This window comes from Neopelma chrysocephalum, unplaced genomic scaffold (genome assembly GCF_003984885.1).
Source record: "Neopelma chrysocephalum unplaced genomic scaffold, ASM398488v2 Primary Assembly neopelma1_45, whole genome shotgun sequence".
In the NCBI taxonomy this organism is placed as follows: Eukaryota; Metazoa; Chordata; class Aves; order Passeriformes; family Pipridae; genus Neopelma; species Neopelma chrysocephalum.
In genome coordinates this window covers 11665063-11686521 of record NW_020897704.1, presented here as the reverse complement: position 1 = coordinate 11686521, position 21459 = coordinate 11665063, and the positions used below count along the sequence as shown (strand labels likewise).

The following is a 21459-nucleotide window of genomic DNA, read 5'->3' as shown; positions in this document are numbered from 1 at the left end:
TCTGAGGAGCAACTGCCCTGGAGGCCAGGCTGACTGTTTGTGCTCAACACAGCACCTTCAGCTTCATCTTGGTGTTTGGTGCAGAGGCACTGCGGGGGAAGGAAGGATGGGAAGTGCCTGCCAATGCTGAACTGCCCACGCAGAGCACGCACAGCCCACAACAAACACCACTGCCACTGGAGCATCTGCTTGGAGAGGACATCCGAGGAACAATGCATGAGCACAACAATTTGCACACCTCACACCTTGGCATTGCTCCCTTAAAGCCTTTCCTCTTCTCCTCATGGATTTCATGTGTCTCTTTCTTCCCATGTTTAGCTCAGCTGCTAATCTCCCAGTCCTGTGAGTCACCTTCCATCACAGTGGCCTATGCGAATGACAGGTCACGTTCAACTTTGGAGATGTCCAAGAACGTAGCTAAGGGGAAAAGGCTGAGATTTGGAGTGAGAAATAGGGAATATTTCAGCCAATGAATCCGACTAACTGTGTGGCAGCTGAGTCCAGAGGCTTTTGTGCAATATCCTGCAATTCCCAAGCTGTTGAATCAGATGTTCTGGCCTAAGAGAGCCCAAAGGCATTGCTTTAAATATCTCAATTAACAATCCCACTGAACATTAAGGCAACTGCTAGACATGTCAGTATTTGGTCTTGAAGAAATGTAGTGAAGGATGATTAAGATATTTGAAGCAATTGAAATTTTCTGCACATTTGGATGGAGAGTGCATGAGTGTATCACCCCAGCCCTGGACCAAAAGGCAAAGCCACCAGCTCTGAGTAAATGCTGCATGGCAGACAAGTTCCTCTCATTCAGAAAGGATACTGCACATTAATGTTGTCCTGCATGCTGAAAAGGCCTTACTAATTACCTTTTTATCCTAATTAAGCCTTCATCTTAAGTGCACCTTTTCACCCGCCTTGCCCTTTAAAGGGCAAGGCTACCAAATAGGTGATACATGAAGGAAACTACACAGAATATCAACGAATGAAAAATTCACTAGTGTGTTACCTTTCCTGACCACATAGTTTAAAAGGATCTAGCATTTCTGGTGAAACCAGGATCCTTTTTTTTTGTTTCATTTCCTAGTTCTCATCTGCTTATATACCTGAAAATACAAAATTCCATCTCATAATTAGTGGTGAGAGAAATTAAAAGGTATGCACTTTAATGTGGCCAAAACTACGTGACAAATTTAACATAAAGATACCCCCAAAAGGTTACAGCTTAAGCTGGTTGATATAAAGTGGTAAACATTCTTTAAAAAAAGGCAATTCCCTTGGATGAATCCCTAAATAGGGTTATGATTAAATCGGACATTTGGGAATAAGCTGGAAACTGGATTCTAAAGCCAAGTACTGCCGAGCTCAGCAGCAGTCTCCTGGCTCACGCCGATTTTTGTCAGTTACAAAACCAATCTGCACTGTATTTCAAGCTCAACACAGGAACATGGGGAAATAGGACACATTTTGAACTTCGGGCTGAAATTTGATTTGCTCAGATGTGCATCCACCCCTCTCCTGCTCCATCATAAAGATTTTACTGGTTTCTACTGGTATGGTTTAAAGTATTCTTAGCACGTATCCATGACAATCCTGTCATATACATTATTTCCTGCTCAGCCTTTTCTTATCATCTTTTTTATTTGACCTTCACCAGCTGATAGGAATTAAGGCTCCTACTGAAATCTTAACTCTAATTTTGAAGCTTCTGGGAGCCTGCACCCTTCTGCAGTTGGCCTGCATCAGTCACCAGCCACTGAGCTGTGACAGCAAACGTATACCTACCAACCCATTCAGCTTACCCTGCTGTTAACCACTCTGGGTCACTGCAAGGATAATCCAAAGAAGAATTTTGTAAATTTTCATGAAAAGTGGAATTCCTCCATCATCACAAACTTGCAGCACTGTAGAAGTCACCTCTCCTCGGGCACAGCCAAATGTGGCAAGGCTTCTGCCAGCGAGGGACATGTCCCAGAGGATCAAGTGAGCTGCTACCCTTCCACTAGCTGAATGAAACTGTGGGGCAGCAGCCAGCTGGATTTCATTTGAGGTGCCCAATATTTATGCAATAACTCAGTTGAGGATTGGATAAATTTTTCTGGCTTTTTAAAGCCAGTAATTCAAAAATAAAAGGATCTATACCAATCCTTATTTCTATTAACATTGCAGTCATTTATAGATAATGATGACTTCAAATACCCAAAGGAAAGCCTTCAGGTAAAAACCAAATTTAAATGATGTATTTCTGAGTCTTCCATGATTTTGATTTCCAATCTATTAAAAAAACCAAGCTGCTTGCCAAGCTACCTGATAGCTCTTATTTCCAACTGAGATTTCCAGAGCCTAATCACATGTCTGCTGAGATACCTCCTTAGAATTACTTTTTTTAAAAATAGGAATATGATTTGGAAACACATATCCAGGAGTCCACTGAGGAAGTAGGTTACATTTCCTTCTTGCTTTTTTATTGAACCATTTATATCATAAGAACATTTTTCCTTCACATTTTGAACACTGAGATATGAGTTAACATATTGTGTTCTGAATTTGCCCTCAGCCCAAACCACAACTTCTACCAGAATTTATAGCCACAACTGCACAGCGAAATGTTCAATAACTCACAGTGTTCTAACTAATACAGCATACAACCACGCCATTGATAATATGAACTTAATAGCATTTAGTTTCAGTCTGCCCCACCTATTCTCTTTGTACAAATGTGTTACAAACAGCACTACCTAGGTGTAACTTGGAATATATCGGGAGGGTTAAGTGTTAAAAACCTTCCTTTTTTAGAAACAATAATCACACTTCAGAGAAAGAGAGAGAGAGATTATATTGTTAAATGTCAGGTTATAAAATAAGAGAAAAAACCAAAACTCAAACATGACTGTGTCTCTCACCATCAGAGTATCCACTGAAGTTTCTGGTTTCCAAAATTTAGATTAGGAGCTCCAAATCAGAAGATGAATAAATAAACTGCAGTTTTTAAAAGATTTTTTAAATCCCTCATGTCAAATGGAACATCAACCAGAAAGGTAAACCTGAAATGCAGGCCCTTTTTCCTTTGCAGAAATTACTTTTTGCACTTTATCAGGAGAAAGAGTAATCTAAACTTACCAAGGGAAAATTGAAGGACGGATGCAGTAGTTGTGTTAAGGCCAGTGGTGGTCTATGGGAAGAGAAGCAAACAGTTTTGTTAGATCAGCAAAACAATATATTCATCTCTTGTTTTTCTTTGAAAGCATGGAAAATCTCTAGGCATCTACATCTCCAGTGCATAGAATTGTTAATTGCCAGCCTTTTCAGGTTGAGTGATCATGGAAATTTTTATGTCATTTTCATTATTGATCTCATCATATGTCAAAGCTGGATTTTTTTTCCATTGTACTGATGTCTACAAGAAAAAAGTACATTTATGTGCAACACTGGTTCTTGACCACTGCTTAGAAGACTGAAAAAATAAACTCTGTGGTTTATGGTCAGCTTAGTGTAAATTTGCATATACAGAACGGTTTTCACTTCTCCCAGCACAGAACAAGAACCAAAAATAACCATTAGTAAATAATAAAAATAACATTAAGTAAACCTAAAATAATGAAATATTAAGAGGAAATAACAGAATTTCAACCTTCAACACCAAAGCAAACAAAACCTTAGTGATACTACGTAATATGTACAATGAAATATTGTAGTAGCATCTACACACTGCTCACATCCAAACAAGACCTAGAAACCGACAGAAAACACCAAGCAGCTGCCTCTGTACTCAGCACACCACCCTCCTCTGAGGCCTCTCTTCCTTCCTTCTTTCAATGCCTCCATATTTCAATAGTTCAAATTAGAACTGTTTTCCTGAAAATGCTATAAAATAAAATGCACTAGTGTGTTGTGAAGGCTACCTAGTTATCTTCAACTTATTTTGAAAGTTGGACTTTATGATACTGCTACATAAAAAGCAAGGCATGCCATGGTGGTGGTGTGTGAGCCTAGCTGAGTTATTCATTAAATGATGCCTTTGAAAATAATGGATGGAGACCTGCATGAGTTGGCATGAGTTTTTGGCGTTTTGTTTCTTTTCTACATACATATTACATACAGAAAGGATCTTATAAATATTAAGGAATGGGATCTTCACTGAAATGCACTGAAGATTAGATGATAACAAGATTAAATGTCCTAACAGGCAATTTTAGTTTTTAAACAAGAATAGGGAATCTGCATTTACACAACCCCTTTAAAAATGCAGTCACATTCCCATTTAAGTCATTCTGTCAGGATCGATTCAGTATTAGGTATCACACTTATCATGCCAAATAATAAAATGCTTTCTGATTTGAGTTATGAGAACCTATTATGTTAGTTTACATTCAATTAATTATGTTGTGAAAGTTATAATTTGCAAACAAAACCTTTATCAAGGTTCAGTGGCTCATATCACCAAGAAATTAAATATATCAGTTATCACAGAAGAGGTGTTCAGGTAGACTTAGAAGAGACTATGTTGTAAATCATTTCTGCAACGCTTTGAAAAAAAGCATTAGACTTACTAAAAACTTTTTTCAAAGTTCTGAAAAGGACTACAAAGTTCAGACACTGCAGAGAAACTGGTAGCCTTTAGCAGATATTTTCCTTTGCTTGCAACAGCTCTGATGAAATACATCTTTCCAGGATTTTGCCAGTAGTAAATCCTCACCAACAGAGACAGTTGGTAACAAAAACCCCTCTGCCTGCAGTAACAGGCAGCTGTTGGAAGTCAGGAGAAGAGAAGGAGGTCAAGGAAGCAAACCAGCAGCTGTCAGAGCTGTTGATATAATATATTTTGCAAATACAACTCTTCTGGACTAAGTATTTTAAAGCACTAATACATGTATTAGGAGCCATTCACAATAACAGAGATTTCAAGAGCCATTTTGAGAAGAGACAGAATAGGATTAATGAAATTCATAGAGAAATAAAACAGTTTTTAAAATTTCTGATAGGAAGACATATGTTGTGAAATTCCCGAAACAACTACAAATCAGAAACAGGTTGGTTCTAAGACAATAGGGATTTAAATGTATGTCCATACTCAAAAATAAAACTAGATAAGACTTCTGGCCTGAACTCTGTCTTGTGCTCATCCATAATGTCAAGCCATTAGCACATTCCTTCAGAAGGATTTGATTTTTCTGCAACACTGCCATAATATTTATAAATACTTTCATTAATAGGCTGCTAGCTGCTTATAAGCATGATGATTTTTTTCAGCTGATTATTTAATCACACCACTTTGGTATCATAACAAATTTTTTCCAAGTTCCTGATGCCATGGTAGTGCTATTTACCCCATGGCAATACGACAAATACAGTCCAACACTGGATTTTGAAGTCAATTCCCAATTACTAAGGATAGTCTAAATTGAATATCAGCAGGGAGAAGACAGTTAATGAATGACAGGTCAAATCTCTCAGAGCTGGGCCCCTGGGTTTGCTAAATGTCATAAATAGATTGTTTTTCAAGTAGTGTTACCTATGCTCAACACTACAACTAAAAATGAATTAAAAAAATGGGAAAAATATCCCAGTGGTGTGACTTAATTTTTGCAGAGGACATATAGCAATGCATCTCTTCTCAGGGCAGTTAGAGAAGTGTAGTATATTCAAACAGGATGCAAAGTAACAGAGAGTCAATTTAGCATCCCTGACAGGATTTCCTGGCTGGAGCTGGCTGTGAGAGAAATTCTCCTTTATCTGTAAAATCTCTAAATTAATTTTATATGTGTTTATAACTATCATTCACCACAGCAGCAATATGTACATTTCATTTTTGGAATTCTGGTCTCAGTTAAGGATGTAAAATTAACCCTGTGAAAAGGATTGTCAGTGTCTGAAATTAAGAGAAGATGCCTGGCCAAAACCACTTCTGTTTTATGGCCCTCGTCCATGTTTGCTCTTCAAATAGCTCTAATCAGCCTCTCCCTCCATTCAGAAGACTGTTGAAAACACAAAAATTATTTCGAATTACACAGGCTTTGATCTGGCCTTTTAATTTTTCAGTTCTTTCCAAAGCTCCCACTTTATGTACATCATTGCAGCTATCTGCTCAGCGTCAGCGTGTGGGCATTGGTTATATGTATTGCAATTCATTTTCTGCACACACACAGATGACCCCAAGTTAATGCAAATTGCACCATGTTGTTTCTTATAGAAATTTTATGACCAAACTAGCCCCTAACAAAATGAATTCTGTCCCGTTCATCATGACTCAATCTGTTACATACACTTTCCTGAGACTGGCAGGTGCTTGCTCCAGGCTGCGTTTAAATCTGTAGGATTCATTGTTCACAAGTGATGTTTTACAACCAAATTAACATTTGTCAATAGCGACATGAAAAAATGGGACATGACTAATAAAATAATAGAAGAAAAATGAACCCTGTCTCCATTTCATTGTTGGAAATAAAAAGAGAATGATGCCTTTGACAACACAGTTCTATTTCCTTGACTTTTCAGCATTTCAGGGATACTTTAAATAACTTGGATACACACTAGATCAAGACACTGTCCCTTGCAAACTGTTGCAATAACCTTTGGTTAGCATCTGTGCTTTAAAACGCTGGGAAGTCCCTGGGTGCACTTCTGTGGGCCTATCACCTTGCTTAGGAGCCTCTTTGCCGAACTCTTCAAGCACAGCAACATTTCTGCAGCTGACGCAGCTTCGATTCATAGCCTGCAGCCCCAGCCCTGGCAGGTGAGCCAGCCTTCACTTACCAGTTCTCTGGGACCATATGGCTCGCAGAAAGTGACAGCGTTGCCGTGCATTATCACCCCGCAGTGCTCTCCAACCTCACAGTTACTGCACTCAGACCTGCGGGAAGAGCACACCATGTTCAAATAGGAAATCAGAAGCTGTACGTTCGAGACTGCACTGGGCCTGTAAACTGTAAAATCAGACTGCTTTATCTTGGTGCTCAAATTGGACTACTTGTTATCACAGTGGTGAGCATAAAGGTTGGGCAACTGTACGTATGGTGTACTTACAGCTGCCTCTTGTGAAAGGCCCTTGGGAGTAGGTACTTGCGCTCTGCAAATTGTCTCCCCTCTAAAAAAGGGTGTCCCTGCTCGTCGAATGGAAAACATCTCACCAAGGGCAACCAAGTTGAACTCTTACATGTATAACTTACCCTGAAGTCACTCTTCTTACAAAATACTCGCTGTACATTTTATATACCATACATAAAGCCACCACTGTGGAGTTACCATAGGGAAGAGCTGAGGACAAGGGATTAGCTTCTCTTCTGGTCCTGCTCCTGCAGGGTTATTTCTCCAAAGGGCCAGGAGGCTTGAGGCTGCAGACTCTCCCCAAAAATGCGCACCAAGAGGCTCCTACAGCTCAGCTGCTCTAATGTGGGATTTGCTGTTGCTTCTATTTGTATTTGTCATATCCCATATTTCTATTAACAGAGTTGCCACTCTGCTCACCTTTCAGGGAAAAAACTAAGAAGAAATTCTCAAAGAGGCTGGTAAGTGCTGCAGAAGCAACTAATTGCACCTGTCCTGATATTTCTTAATTTAATATGAAGGACTTTGTGGGCAGCCTGACTGCAGAACACAGGGAAAGGGCTGTCTCCCTCACCTTTGAGGATCAGGGCATTGGATCTTGTCATGAGAAGCAGATTTTCAAAAAATATTGGAGGTAATCCTGGCTCCCAACAAGCTGCCTGAGATGGTACTGACCAGCATTGCCTTCAGGCATCCAAAGCTCAGCTTCATCATCAAAACTACAGCAAACATTTACTCCAGCAACAGCTTCGTTATAAACAAAGGTGAACTCACACCAAACCTTATTTCTTGCTGAATTTTTTCTGTACTTTGATAACTGATATTTTTTAGAGTTTCAGTTGCAATGGACTTATATAAGGGGTGCTTAGGCAGTTTTTTCTTTGGCTTCTCTCACACAAAATGGTTCAGACTTGGCCACCCCTTCTGATGTATAATGTCACCAAAAATACGCAATCCCTTAACCACAGTCCAGATGTAGTTTAAGAGTGTGTAAAGGTTTGGTTTTCTTCTGTCTTTTCATTCTCTGGATGGCAGATCTTACAGAAAATTGGATGGAAAGAAATAAATCCCAAGGAGATAGGGTCTTCTGTCAACATATATGATAGAGATTTCAGTGATCATAGTAGAACATAGATAATTGATACATACTATCAATGTACAGTTGATTCCTACACAAATTTCCTTGGATCTGTGTTTTTTCCAACCCTTTTCTTAATTTATGTTGCTTATCTGTCTTTTCGTTAGTAAGTGTTCTGTTAAACCTCTGCAAGTCTTTCTGTAAACCACTTGGAGCAAGATTTTTCTGTTCCTGAGTATCTGAAAATCATCACTCCACCATGGTCCTGGACAGGGCAAATGAAATCTTCACCTGCATTGTTAGGAAGAGGCTGGTAGTGTTGTCAGCTACCCCATGGGGCTGAGAGAGCTTTTCCCTACAGGGGCCACGTAATCAAAAGGATGGGCTGCTGCAAACCCAGGTGCTCATCAAACCCAAGCAGCGATTAGAAATCACTAGTGTGGGTACCTTGGGCAGAATGGGTTAACTCTGGCCAGCGTACAATAACCTGAACAACACGCTGCAGGTCTCTGAGTGGTAAGGTTTGCTGAGTGACAGATGTTAGGTTTTCAGATGCATAGATGTGGTGAATAATTGGTTGCACAATTTATTTAGAGTCTCTTCAGTTGGTCCTGGGTGAGTTCAGCATAGGCTTGGCTTCCTTATGCTCAGGTCTATTAAAGAAGTCAAAGATGAATGTCTTATTCCCAATTTCCAAACCCCTACCTTATGCTGAGATTTTATTAAAGGTCAGTTTCAACTCCACTTCCAGAAACAAAGTCAAAGATATAAAAAAATCTTTGAGGTTTTTTACATGTATGAGCATGTCACAGAGTTCACAGAGGATGTGTTTGCTGCTATCTAAATTTTACTTGATCCCTAAACTCTGATAACTAAAGAACAGAGGGACAGGAACTAGAAGAATACCTAGAATTCTGTAGGATTATGGCTGTTTGTGAAAATTATTTTCATTGTCTGCCCCTACATTTTTGAGTACATTGGAACATCTGCCTGGACTCCTGGTATATGCAGGGAGAGAGAGATACGGCAGGAAAACTTTGCCGTGAATACTACGTAGGGATCACTTAGTCCCTTGTGAAAGGTTAGGATACATAATCCAAGAAATATTTTAATTTTTTAATTCTCATATTTCAATGAATAAAACGTGATTCAGTTGTTCATCTGTTCTACTCCTGTAATGTGGTCTATGAAATATTGTCTGGAAATCCAGAAACATTGTCCCGATAATGCAGCAGTTTCATCATCACTCATCTTTTCTAAGGATAACTCCTCTCATAAGAAATTGGATGTCTGTTGGTAATCCTGATTCAAACCTTTGTGCTCTCTTTGAAATGCATTACCTTTGACAATAAACTGCTCATTAGCTTGACAAGAATGCATGAAGAGCAAGATAATTGATCTGCTGTTCCTCAGATCATCGTCATAGTACTACGTGTTTAGAAACGATCCAATTTGCTCCTCTCCTGGTGAAGACAGGAAGGTTAATTTCTTTTCCATTTATACAAAAAGGAGACAGTATTAATTGCCCTGGCTGGGTGCAGCTTTCTACATTATCTTTCACACCTGCCTGGTCTAAAATCTTAGCACATTAAAATCAGTTCAGCTTTCTCTTCACAGCTGGTACTCGCTGCCACTGCTGACATGTGTCGCATTTATGGAGATGACTTCTCTGCAGACCTGCCATCGCTCTCATCTCTGACTTAGAGAGTCCCACCTCTCTCTGCTATTGTTTTTCACTTTGCTGAAGGGGAAACATCTGTCTCCCCATCCCTATTTTTCATCTTGTTTCCCTCTACAATACCTGAGTTTGTGGACATTATATTGACTGATGTCTTTTGTGATGTCTGAACTATAAAGAAGATAAACATCTCAAACTGCCAAGAGATTTTTAAACATAAATCTCTCTGAAGTTTAATCCCACAGTTTTAGTGCAATTTGGAAACCACTTTAGGACCTCTCTCTGCTGTCACAAAGCTTTCCTCCACCTCTTTGCCACTGGAAATATCACTGTACCTGTACATTTCTCATACACCATGAAGAAGTGATGACCAAGAGAATCTCTGTTTCTTATTGATTGATTTTACATGTTCAGCAATTCTTTATGTCATCTTTGACAAGTGTGCCTTCTGTAAGTGATTGCTGTTTGGCATGCTGATAGGCTTTGAGATGAAACATGACATCGGGTTGGGAAGGACAGTTTAGCCAGCGACAAGCTTCTGTACAGGCTGTTTTTCTTTTAAATGTACTGAATCCCCTGTTTTCTACAGTACTACTATTAAAACTGTTTTATACAGAAACATACACTAATGTCAGCATCTATTCTTTACTAATTTATGCAACTTTTTAACATTAAATTATTTATCGTAGGATTAAACAGAGTATTTTTTCTAGATTTGATCTTTTTTGACCTAGTTTAGCTCTTATATGGCACCTTTTTTATACTCTCCACTGCAGTTTTATGAGGCTACATGGAGGCAAGATGGTCACAGGAACAGGTTCTCAATGACCTAGACAGTCTTCCTGATACCACTCATATTGGACCTCTTCTCATCAGCCATTCCCTCACCCTTCCCTGGCAAGTGGTACATGGTACAGATTCCCTTTCCCTACAGAGGAAATCCATTACTTACATGGTTTCTGAGCTTTCTGATCAACCACTGTCCTGTCAGTTTTCAGCAAGTCTCATGGACAACCAATCACCTGTACTATTGGACTTCTCATTGAAAAATGCACTGTCTAATTAGTTCCACAAGTCAGTACTGACCCACTGGGCATCGACATTGGTGCTACATTTACCATGGATTGGGAATCACTTACCTACCTTAACTTCCATAGCTAACACATGTCAGACATAAAATAAATTGGACATATATGAATGTGTGAAGTGTATTTGTTTCACAAAACAAGAGATCTTTGTAAATTTAATGGCAAGTAAGATCCAAGAAGTGAGAAAATCTTTGCTTAAGTAAGTAGACTTCTGCTTATGGGTTGGGGACTTTGAAATTAATCATATTCTGACATGATTGCATACTGGGAAGAAATAATATAAAAATTAGTTGGACAAACCACACAAGAAAATCCTCATAGTGGTTGAGTCCCCAGAAAATGAGAAAGATAAGGCATGCTCCCATGAGGCCTGCTGCATTCTCAGCACAGAAATCTTCCTCCTTCCTTCTCCTTATGTGTTGTCTCCTGCCTCCACTTCTTCCTGTCCCTTTCCCACTTTAGCAGATTCTCCTTTCTTTCAGTCACCAAACTTTGATTTAGGTCAGGAATTCATTCCCAGGTGCTGTGATTTTTCTGTTTACGAAGAACACTCTCCCAACCTTCCCGTTCTCTTCCCTCTACAGCTCCAGAAACACTCGTACACACTCCTTCCCTGTTCCTGAGCCTCCAAAGAAACAGATGGTTGCTGGGAAAGATGTGTCTTTTAATGTATTTGAAAGAGCAGAATTCCATAAAACCAGGCAATCACTCTGGAAATCATACAGTGCCCTTGTGTAAAATAGTTATTTGATGTGAGGCCTCTCCCAGCAACGGAGTGACACACAGGCTCTGCTGGGACTCATAAAATCAGACACACACAGAAGCAATAAAATGCTTTGCTCGTGCACTTGGATGGTACATGTCTGTCAGAGCTGCACATGCCAGACGGGGGATCAGGAGGAGCTGGAAAATATTAATCATTTCCAAGCCAGTGTTATGTAGGATTTGTGAACAGAAAAGATCATAGGAAAATACAAATACTTCTCTTTTCATCTTTACAAAAATAATGGTTTCAGAAATTATTGGAGTGGCTTAGTCTAACTGGCCCCTGGTGGCACGGCCCCGGTGGGGTATCTGCGCACACGAGGCAGCTGCTGCCGCGCACTCCAATCATGGCAGGCCAGGAGCAAGCAGGGCTGGAAACAGTGCTCCAGCACTTACCACAATTGTTTGTGGTAAAGATGGGATTTTAGCAGCTGCCAGGGGAAAAAATGCAATTTTAGGATGGATGGCGACAACTGTTAATAATTCCTGATTTAACTCCCACCAGACAATCAAATGAGAATGGGCTTTCTGCCACCAAGCAGGTCCTCACTGGAGGCAGAGCTACTGTATGAATCCTTTATGCTGAAAAGCTCATGGTACCTCATTATGGATTTCTTTTATTTGTGCTCAACTTGTATTTAGCATTGCTGAAAATGCTGGTTTTCTGCTATTATTACAGGAAAACCCGTCTCAGGATTGCAGTGAGTTTTGGAACTCTCTCTCACAGCACCCACCTCTCTGCTCTGCCTCACTAACCAAGGTAGGGAAAGTTTATTCCAGGGGGACAAAATCAAAATACTGGGGACAAAAGGAGCAGAAGTCTGGGGGCTCTTTTAGTCTGAAATTTCTCTGTTGAGACTTCCATAAAGCAAGGATGAATTTAAAGTTGAGAGCAATGGATAAATAAATTATGGAGGCTCCCAACAGACAAGCCCTCTGTGAGTTGAGACATCCGTGGGGAAATAATGCCTCTTTTCATTTTTTTCCACTCAAGTCCATTTAACACACTGCTGCTAAAGCTATCTACCTTGGCAACTATTCTGTAACCCATTAAGAGTCCTTGATCTATTCATACCCATAAAGAAAGGGTTTTTCACGATATAGTATTGCAGGTCCTTAATGCCTCTGTCCAGAAAAACATTTAAAGAGTTGATACAAAAGGAACAAAAGGAGCAAAAATTGTAGACACAAATTAAAAGTTATTAGAATGAGTGTGTGCAAAATAAAAATATCCATAAAATTCCATAAACACAGCATTTTTACATGAGATGGTTAAACTGTGAAAGACCTGAACAGATGGAAAACTGTGACAGGCCTTATTAAAAAGGAAAATGAAGTCAGATTTCACAGAACATATGTATTCTTAACTAACAAATGCAGGTAACTGCTAAAATGCCCATCAAGAATTTATTTAAACAAGATAAACTAACCCACTCAAATATTTCTATGTCTTGTATGAATTAAATTAATAAAATTAGTTATACTTATTAAATAGGATCAGAAGGAATAGAAAACTCAGTAATGATGTCATATAAAAAAGTAGGCTCCAACCTTCAAAACTTCATGTTAAGTCCAAGAGATGTCTTTATCTGAGTATAATATGACCTGTAGATATATTTACTATCCAGAAGAGAATTAGTTTTGTACTATTAGAGACATACAACTCCCTCTTCTGTGACCTTGTACTTATATATAATATGAATGGTACCCTATCTCTGCGACCAAGGTGGTGGTAAAATTATTAATATTGAAGATTGAGAGGTCTGTTCTAAGAGTTACCTTTTCTAAAAGAACATTCCTTTTGACTAAAAGCTAACAGTCTGTGACTGTTTCCAACTCCCCAATCCTGAGCTAAGGTAGCACTGGGGGTGTCACTCCTCCAGGCTCCACCAACAGAAATCTAAATTTTCAAGAAACCAAAATCTTCATTCAGAAATATTCACTGAGCTCAGATATGCTCCTTCTATTTTTGGATTAATTAAAAATTTGAAATCAATGAGAATTTGTCCCTCACTTTAGGAGGCTTAGAATTTCTCAGTAACTCATTAATCAATCAATATATTTAGGTCCTGACTATAATAACCAAAATGTTTTCATTTGCTCAAATGCATTTAAAGGAAAGCAGAAGTCTGAAACTCACCACATGGTAGGATTCAATTCTTGCTCATGGTAAGAGTCAAAGTCATCTCGTAAGATAATGCTATCACTGTGCAGTTCAGCTGCAAAGAAAAGAAAGCAGTGTATGAAAAAAATCCAGTGTAATCATCCAGTGCCTTCTAAATGTTGCCTTTCTTAGAGCTAAAGTAATGCATAGTAAAATGAGGAAATCAGCTTTTTAAGATATGCTAGTTACAAAAGCTAGGGCTTCCTAGTTACAGGTTTTTTACTTACTTTGAATGGTAAGAGAAGTGTTCCCATTACCAAAGTGTGATGGCTATAAAAAGATGAAATCATCAAGTACACACTAAATCTTTTAAAACCTTTTGTTCCAAATTGTTAGTTTTCTGAATGTTCAGAAAAAAATCTTTCTGAATTCAGATTTTGTAAATGTGGGTACAAGAAGGGATGAGAAGTCCTAGTGAGTTTGTTATAGTTCTTACAGTTAGGGGATTCATTCTGACAACTCATAAGCAAAAATCATGAGCTCATTGGAATTTCTCTGCTGCTATCAGTGGAGCTGGCAGTAAAGGTCAACTCATTTAAGGAACATAAACTGTGAGTTATGTAATGCAAATACTTCTAACCATTGGTCTGCAAACTTTAGACTCCAATTTTCCACCTGGATTTACTGTCTGATTTATATACGATGACCAAGAAAACCACCCCACATCCCAAAACTTTGGCACCTGTGTTTGTATCAGACAGACCCTTCTCTACAAACACTTTCATTAAATGAATGAAGTATCACTTGCTAATGAAACTGAGCAAGGATGTCAGAATCTGTCCTGGACTAATCAAATTGCAACACATGGGCTGGTGGGTGCAGGGCTGGAAAGCAGGAGCAGCAGTGTGCTGCTCCTGGGTACACCTTGGAGGTGCACTAGCACAAAATCTTCGTCCAAGTAACCCAGCACTGGTGTGAGGTGCTGTCCCACACTCAGGGCTATGGGTCATAGAATCCTAGAATGGTTTGGTTTGAAAGGGACCTTAGAGATCATCTAGTTCCAACCGCCCTGCCAAGAACAGGGACATGTTTCACCAGACCAGGTTGTTCAAAGTCACATCCAACCTGGCCTTGAACACTCCCAGGGATAGGGCATCCACAACTTCTATGGTCAACCTGTTCTGGGGTCTCATTACCCTCACAGTAAAGAATTTCTTCCTGATATCTATTATAAATCTATCCTCTTTCAGTTTACAGCCATTTCCCCTTGTTCTATTACTACATCCCCTCGCAAAAAATTCCTCTCCATCTCTCTTGTAGGTTCCCTTTAGGTACTGAAAGGTGCCCTAATGTCTCCATGGAACCTTCTCTTTTCCAGGCTGAGCAATCCCAGCTCAGCCTGTCCTCATGGGAGAGATGCTCCAGTCCAGGTTCTCATGCAAACAGATGCTCTAATACACAGCTATGAAGAAAAGCTCTGCAGCATGTTATACTCACACTGCAAGGATTCAAAGGCAATAAATAATACAGCAATAAAAACCACAATGAAGAAACAACTAATCAGAAATAGACATGATTCAATTCATTTTGTATGAATCTCATTTTATTTGAATTCCCCAGACCTAGATTCATATGACCTTACAGATTTTTTATTATAATAGTTAGTGATTCTGAGTTTTAGTAATAAGAATGACAAATCACCTACCTAGGTGTGGATGTAAGGGAGCTTCTGTCGGAGCTGCAGAAAACAAAGACACATAACACATGAATATCTTCTATGATCAGAGCTTAACTGCAGCATTAAAAATTGATTATTCTTAAAACAAATTGTACAGTGCATTCATAGTCAACTATCCTGATAGTTTAATTATGAAAAATGTGATAAACCCCAAAAGTTACAAAAATATAATAGGAAAGATAAAGTACTATTCTCTTAACTAAAATACACATCACAATAAATGAGAGCACTGATTGTACAGCAAGAAAAGAAAGATCACTAGTAGTCTAGAATTATGAGATATTATTAGAAATAATTTGGATTAAGATTCAGTAATTCACTGATTGACAAAGAGAGTAGGAATTAGGCTGAATACAATAAATAGTCCAGGTGAGCAAAAAACGTCGCACTTTGACCATTTATACTGCACTGAACAACACCTTACGGGGCATATGTTTCGGGGAAATAATCCTAATATTCCTAGTGCAATAAGTAACAGATTGACTCTGCAAATCACTGAATCAAACACTTAAAGCATGTTTTTACAGGCAGTGCTGATCAACTCCTCAGTAGGTTTTTGCCTTCCAAGAAACAGTAAAATATTGTAATGACACACTGCATGGGTGGCATGTGTGTGTGAAATGACAAAACTTTATTAAGTAGTCTTCTACTAACACTTTGCAACAGGAGTCTTGGTGTAACATTACAGAAATTAAACCAGAATGCTTTCTGAAAGGGCAGAAGCTACCTACAAATGTATGGGGAAGTCTAGAAGCTGGCTACACAGTGTGCTGGATACTCCATGGTACCCACTACATCCATAGCCTTGCCTGACCTTAAATCCAAAATTACACCTTGTAGCAATGGATGTATGGAAAAAGTCCTGCCAAAGATGGACTGGTGAATCAGAAGTTTTTAATGTTGTTTAAACACGTGTTAAGATGGCTCTTTGCAGAGTCACTGTTTTTCCCCGATACCTTCTGTGTGACCCCTTATCTCTCAGGCAGGAGTGTCCTGGGAAGATGTCCCAAGGTGCTCCCATTGGTCCTTTGTTAACCCCTTCCTTATTGGCTGTAAACTCCTTACCTGATTGTAAGACCCCTCATCTGTGATTGGTCCCCTTTGACCCTCCCAAGGGCTATATAAGCCCCCATCCCTCAATAAACTTCCTCTTTCGTCCGTCTCTCCCCTGGTGGTCTGGTGAGTGCTCCATTGTGGGGTCTCAGGCCACGTGGTGGGGGGAAGGGTGGAAGGGCATACTCCTTCCAGGTATGGACTGAAGCCAAACCTGAAGGATCTCCCCCTCCAACTCATCTACCGTAAACACCTCTTTAATGAAGGCAAAGGGGGTGCAAATTAAGCTCCTGGGAAGCAGCTACTTCTTTTGTCTCTCAGTATCTCACCCATGGATTTATATTTCTAGCTTAATTTTGGACTTCGGCTAAAATAAAACACAAAAAAAAGAGAATTTTTGAAGCCAGGATTTTTTTGATGATTCTGTTTGGGCACTGACCTAAATTGTACCAGTACTCCTGATTTCTTCAGCATATTTGCAAAAAATTACTGCAGTACTGCAATTTCTGTCATAACATCTGACAAATTAAAAATAGATTAAAAATAAACATAAAAATGAATGCAGCAATCTGTGTAGAGCTCTCACACATAGTCATTTGAATAGAAAGTCCAACACAAATCTCAAGAATTTTGTTTTTCCCTTCCTGCTTACTCCTTAAATACTGGGTTTGCAAGGAGGCATGACATTCTGTAATGAAATTGCAACATTTCATGGGGAAGCAGGGGATTAAGAAGACTGAGCAATCAACAACTGAGGAATCTGCAGACCAGAAAAGGATGGCAAACATCCATTTACATGGATTTACCTTAGACAGAAAACTTTGATTTCACTGACTTACTAACTGGAAGACTGACAAGTTTCCCAAGTCTTTACAGGATCTAAAAAATCCAAGTATTTTTGCCTTAGTCCATCATCTGATTTTTAATTTAAATTCCAGAGCTGAATATGAAAAAAATACTGTGAAGGTACCATTTAATGAATTATAAACCTAGACTTTAATGTCTCTGTAAATAATTTCTGTATTAAATTTTAGATTTCATCGCAAGACAGCACTATGTGAATCTTCAAGTGTTGTATTTAAGGTCCCCCAAAGTAACAGAGACTCAGAAAATAAACCAAACCCAATTGTAGTAGTTTTAAAATATTTTCAGATCTGCCTTTTTAATCAATATATAGAATGACTTACTTTAAAATAATATGGATTTTTCCATAGGCCATACAGTGTGGCTAAAGTCAAATGGAGTTTCCTCAGACAATATGACAAAGCTAAAAGAAATTATATGGTGCAGAGTAGCTATACAGTGTAAAGATATAAATTTATAATTTGAAAGGAATTATACAATACTTCAAACTGAGAGGGGAAAAAGAAAGACCAGTTCACACTTTAAATCATGATTCACTTTCTTAGATGTTCCTTAGGCACATGGTTGGATCTGGGTGCATTCCTCCCATTGTGGGGTTCCATTTCCGAAGGCTTGAGGTGGATAGGGAAGGGGTTACTCCAGCTCCAAGGGTCAGGGTCCTGGACGCATGGAGGGGTTAGGTGCTCACCCCTCCCCCCACCCACACGGTCCCATGGCAGCCACAGACAGCACACGGGACTTGGAGAGGAGGCGAGAGAGAGAGTTTATTGATGGGGTGGTTACATTTATAGGGTTTTGGAGGATTCAGAGAGTGACCAATTATGGGGTCAGGGGGCTTACAGGACGCCCAATCGCAGGAAGGGGTTAAAGGTCCAATGAGAAGACTTCTTGATATCTTCTCAGGACATTCCTGAGACAGAGATAAGAACTGGCCATGGGGGATTTTGGGAAGAAGAAAGCACGAGTCAGCACAGGGACCACAAAAAGCCATTTTGAAACACACTCAAACCACAGCTTCCCATACAAGGTAGATTCACTGCTACAGTTGGATGACTTTAAATTTAGAATCAGTATTTGTATGGCTCCAAAATGCATCTTAGCTTGAATGAGAAGTTGTACCTTTTTAAAAAGTAAAGTAAGTGAATTTTTTATTTGATTTTTAACTAGCACCCTGGGTATATACAGAGCTTTACAAGAGATGAATTGTACTGAGCAAAGAATGGAAGCACAGCTTAACTGAGGTCACAATCGAAGAGGCATGAGCAAAATGTAAGGAAATGTAGGGTGCTTGTAAGACAAGGCAATCCCTTTGGTAAGGAAAAGCAGACATGACAGTACATAATACAGAGTGATTCAGAGAGAGAAAGGCCACAGTCAAACTGGAAGCGTGAGAATCTTGAGGAAAGTGCTGAGGAATTCAAAAGTCAATGGGGACATTGTGGGGTTCTGTGTCAACGGGATGAGGGAGAATGAAGGCATCTTTTGGAGTAAAAGGTTAAATTTTTCTGGATGAAGTAAGGCTACTGAAAGGTTAAGCCAGTTTAGATATGCCCCTTTTTGGTTAAACTGGCAGGGAGGGAAATATGAAAGAAATGTGAAGGGAATGTCATCTTCAGATAGAGAAACTGGAATGTGAGGAGGGAAAAAAGGTTTGGTGGTGTTCCTGTTCTCAGTGGAAAAATAAGAACCAAAATCATTAAACATGGTAATAGTTGATTGTTACGTAAAACTAGTCTCCATTCAGATAAAAAGAGCAAGCATAATGCAAATTAAACACATGTCCCAGCAATATCCATTTGTACTATTGACACCCACATTCCACAGATTTGGGGGGGTCAAGACTGTTTATAGAGACAGGCAAAAAATGCAGCATAAGAAAATATTTTTAAAACTCACTAGAAAACACACCTTTTTTTTTTTTTCCTCAGAATCCTGAACTTTGTAGTTTCCTTAATATAAAGGAAAAGTGAATTACAGTAACATAGATGATCAAATGCTCCCAGACAAACACCATGCTCAGAGTTCAACAGCCAGTGGCCATGAGCTGTTGCTCATCAATTCATGACAAATGAGGTGTGGAGGGAGGTATCTTATGGTTTTCAGATTGTGAAAAAGTCTAATCTCCTTGTCATTAGCAGCCAGATGAAGATGAAAAAGGAAATTTATGCTTTTATTTAGATTCCCTCCAATACTTTCTCTCTACTTGTAGAAAAAGTTGCTACAGAATGATAGAGGCTGAACATTCCCTAGGGAGAGTCAGTGTGTTGCCCAAGGGCTGCATTATTCTTGCTGACACATAAACCAAGGAACAATATACCAGCTCTTAACTACAGTCTTCTGCTCTGTAAAATACTGCTCTGATCAAGTCAGAGAGCCTGCAATCTGTTCTGCACTTGTTTTTCAGAGTGTTCTTAAATTTTAAAAGGTACAAAACACACCTAAAAGGTCTTCCAAAACATTCGGGCAAAAGTTCCTAATAAAAGAGAGTCTGGGCCAATTCTCAGGATCTGCTTTCAGTGTGGAGACATCTGTCAGGCTGTGGAGAGGTTTTGTAAGAAAGGAAACCCAGTCCTATAATTTGTGGCATTGAGTATGAAATTGTATAAAATTCTGGGAATTATGGAGAAGGGAATGATATTGCACTTGGAGGGGACAGCTTCCTTCATCTTTTCCATCTCTCATGGTTCCCTCTCTCTGTTCTGAGATTCTCTGCTAGTCAGTCAGAACTAAACATACACACTCACAAATCTCCCAGTGTGGTCCTTATTCCAAAGAATGGTGCTACTGGTCCAGAGTTACACAGTGTATCAGAGGAATGGGCTCCTTACCCATTAGAATCCTACTTGGTGAGGCAAAGGCAGGCAGGGCTTGTGCACCCCAAGCTGTTCCTCCCAGCAGCATCACTGTTCTACGGAACAATGCAGCCAAGTTTGATGTCTTGCCAGCTCCATTTTAATTATGATACTGTTTATTAATGTATAATTTTTGTTCTACTCAAGCCAGGAATAAATATGAATCAATATGCACAATACTAAGTTTACCTTATTTTCCATTTATTTTGCCATTAGATCAACAAGTTAAACATATGGTTAAATAAATATATTATTAGTGGTAGGAATATCATCAGTCCTTACGATCCTTAATTGTCCTTAGAAGTATTTATAAGACATCTATCTTTACTGTCTTATTATGCAGTTTTTGATTTTTTTCCTCTTTGTTCTGGATTAACTATATGATAATTTTTATGTCTCCTTTCTTCAATGTAATTCTCATAAAATTTAAAGCTCACATCAACTCTCAAAGATCTTTCTCACTTCCTAAAATACATATTATTTTCTGAACACAAAGCTTTTCAAGCAATTTTTTACTTTCTTTAGTGTCTTTCCCTACGGCACCATTTCTCATTCCATTTACATTATACATATGGCTGCTTGTTTGGCATTGCCATCTCTTAACACTACCCTTTATCATACTCTAATTATCTTCAAAATACAAAAACCACTTTCCTTTCACTGCACAAATCCCATTAACTCTATTAGAATTTACTAATGCACATCTGAGGGTGGACAGCCACAGTGAATATGATTTCTGAGATATCTTGCTACTTTCACATCTTCATGTATATCCTTTTTACTAGATATTATGAAGTCTGAGATCACCTCCAGTGAACATACTTATTAAGAAGATAGTCTGTAATAAATCTATGAAGTTGCCCTGTGGTTTTATCTTTTTTTACTTGATATGCCACATTATTCACTACAGCATTTCAGTACAGTAATGTTTAGGGCTAGAAACAGACCACAAAACCTCATTTATGTCAATCTACCTTGCTGTTTTGCATACATATTAATTTGATATTTGCATCTAAATAAATTCACTAATTCTTTCTGAAAGAGTCCTTTGTTTACATTAGTGGTGTTGATGAAACTGGAATAAACGAAGTGAGGTCTGCTTCAAAGAAAGCCTCTTTTCTTTGAATAGGAAAATTAATTCTAATAGTATAAGAGTGATAATAGTATGCAGTGGTTAGAGACTAATGCAATGCACACT

The 21459-nt window shown here is 38.9% G+C and overlaps 1 protein-coding gene across 2 annotated transcripts in view; it reads right to left on the bottom strand.

The window, feature by feature from the left end:
• The window catches only part of RELN (reelin), a 284032-nt gene that overhangs the window by 143135 nt on the left and 119438 nt on the right, over window positions 1-21459 (bottom strand). For both annotated transcript variants that reach the window (XM_027679385.1, XM_027679386.1), the window contains exons 5-8: window positions 15460-15492; window positions 13791-13869; window positions 6751-6847; window positions 3118-3169 (exon numbers count right to left, since the gene is read on the bottom strand). In XM_027679385.1, coding sequence (XP_027535186.1) covers window positions 3118-3169; window positions 6751-6847; window positions 13791-13869; window positions 15460-15492 — 261 coding nt within the window. The remainder of the gene's footprint in view (window positions 1-3117; window positions 3170-6750; window positions 6848-13790; window positions 13870-15459; window positions 15493-21459) is intronic.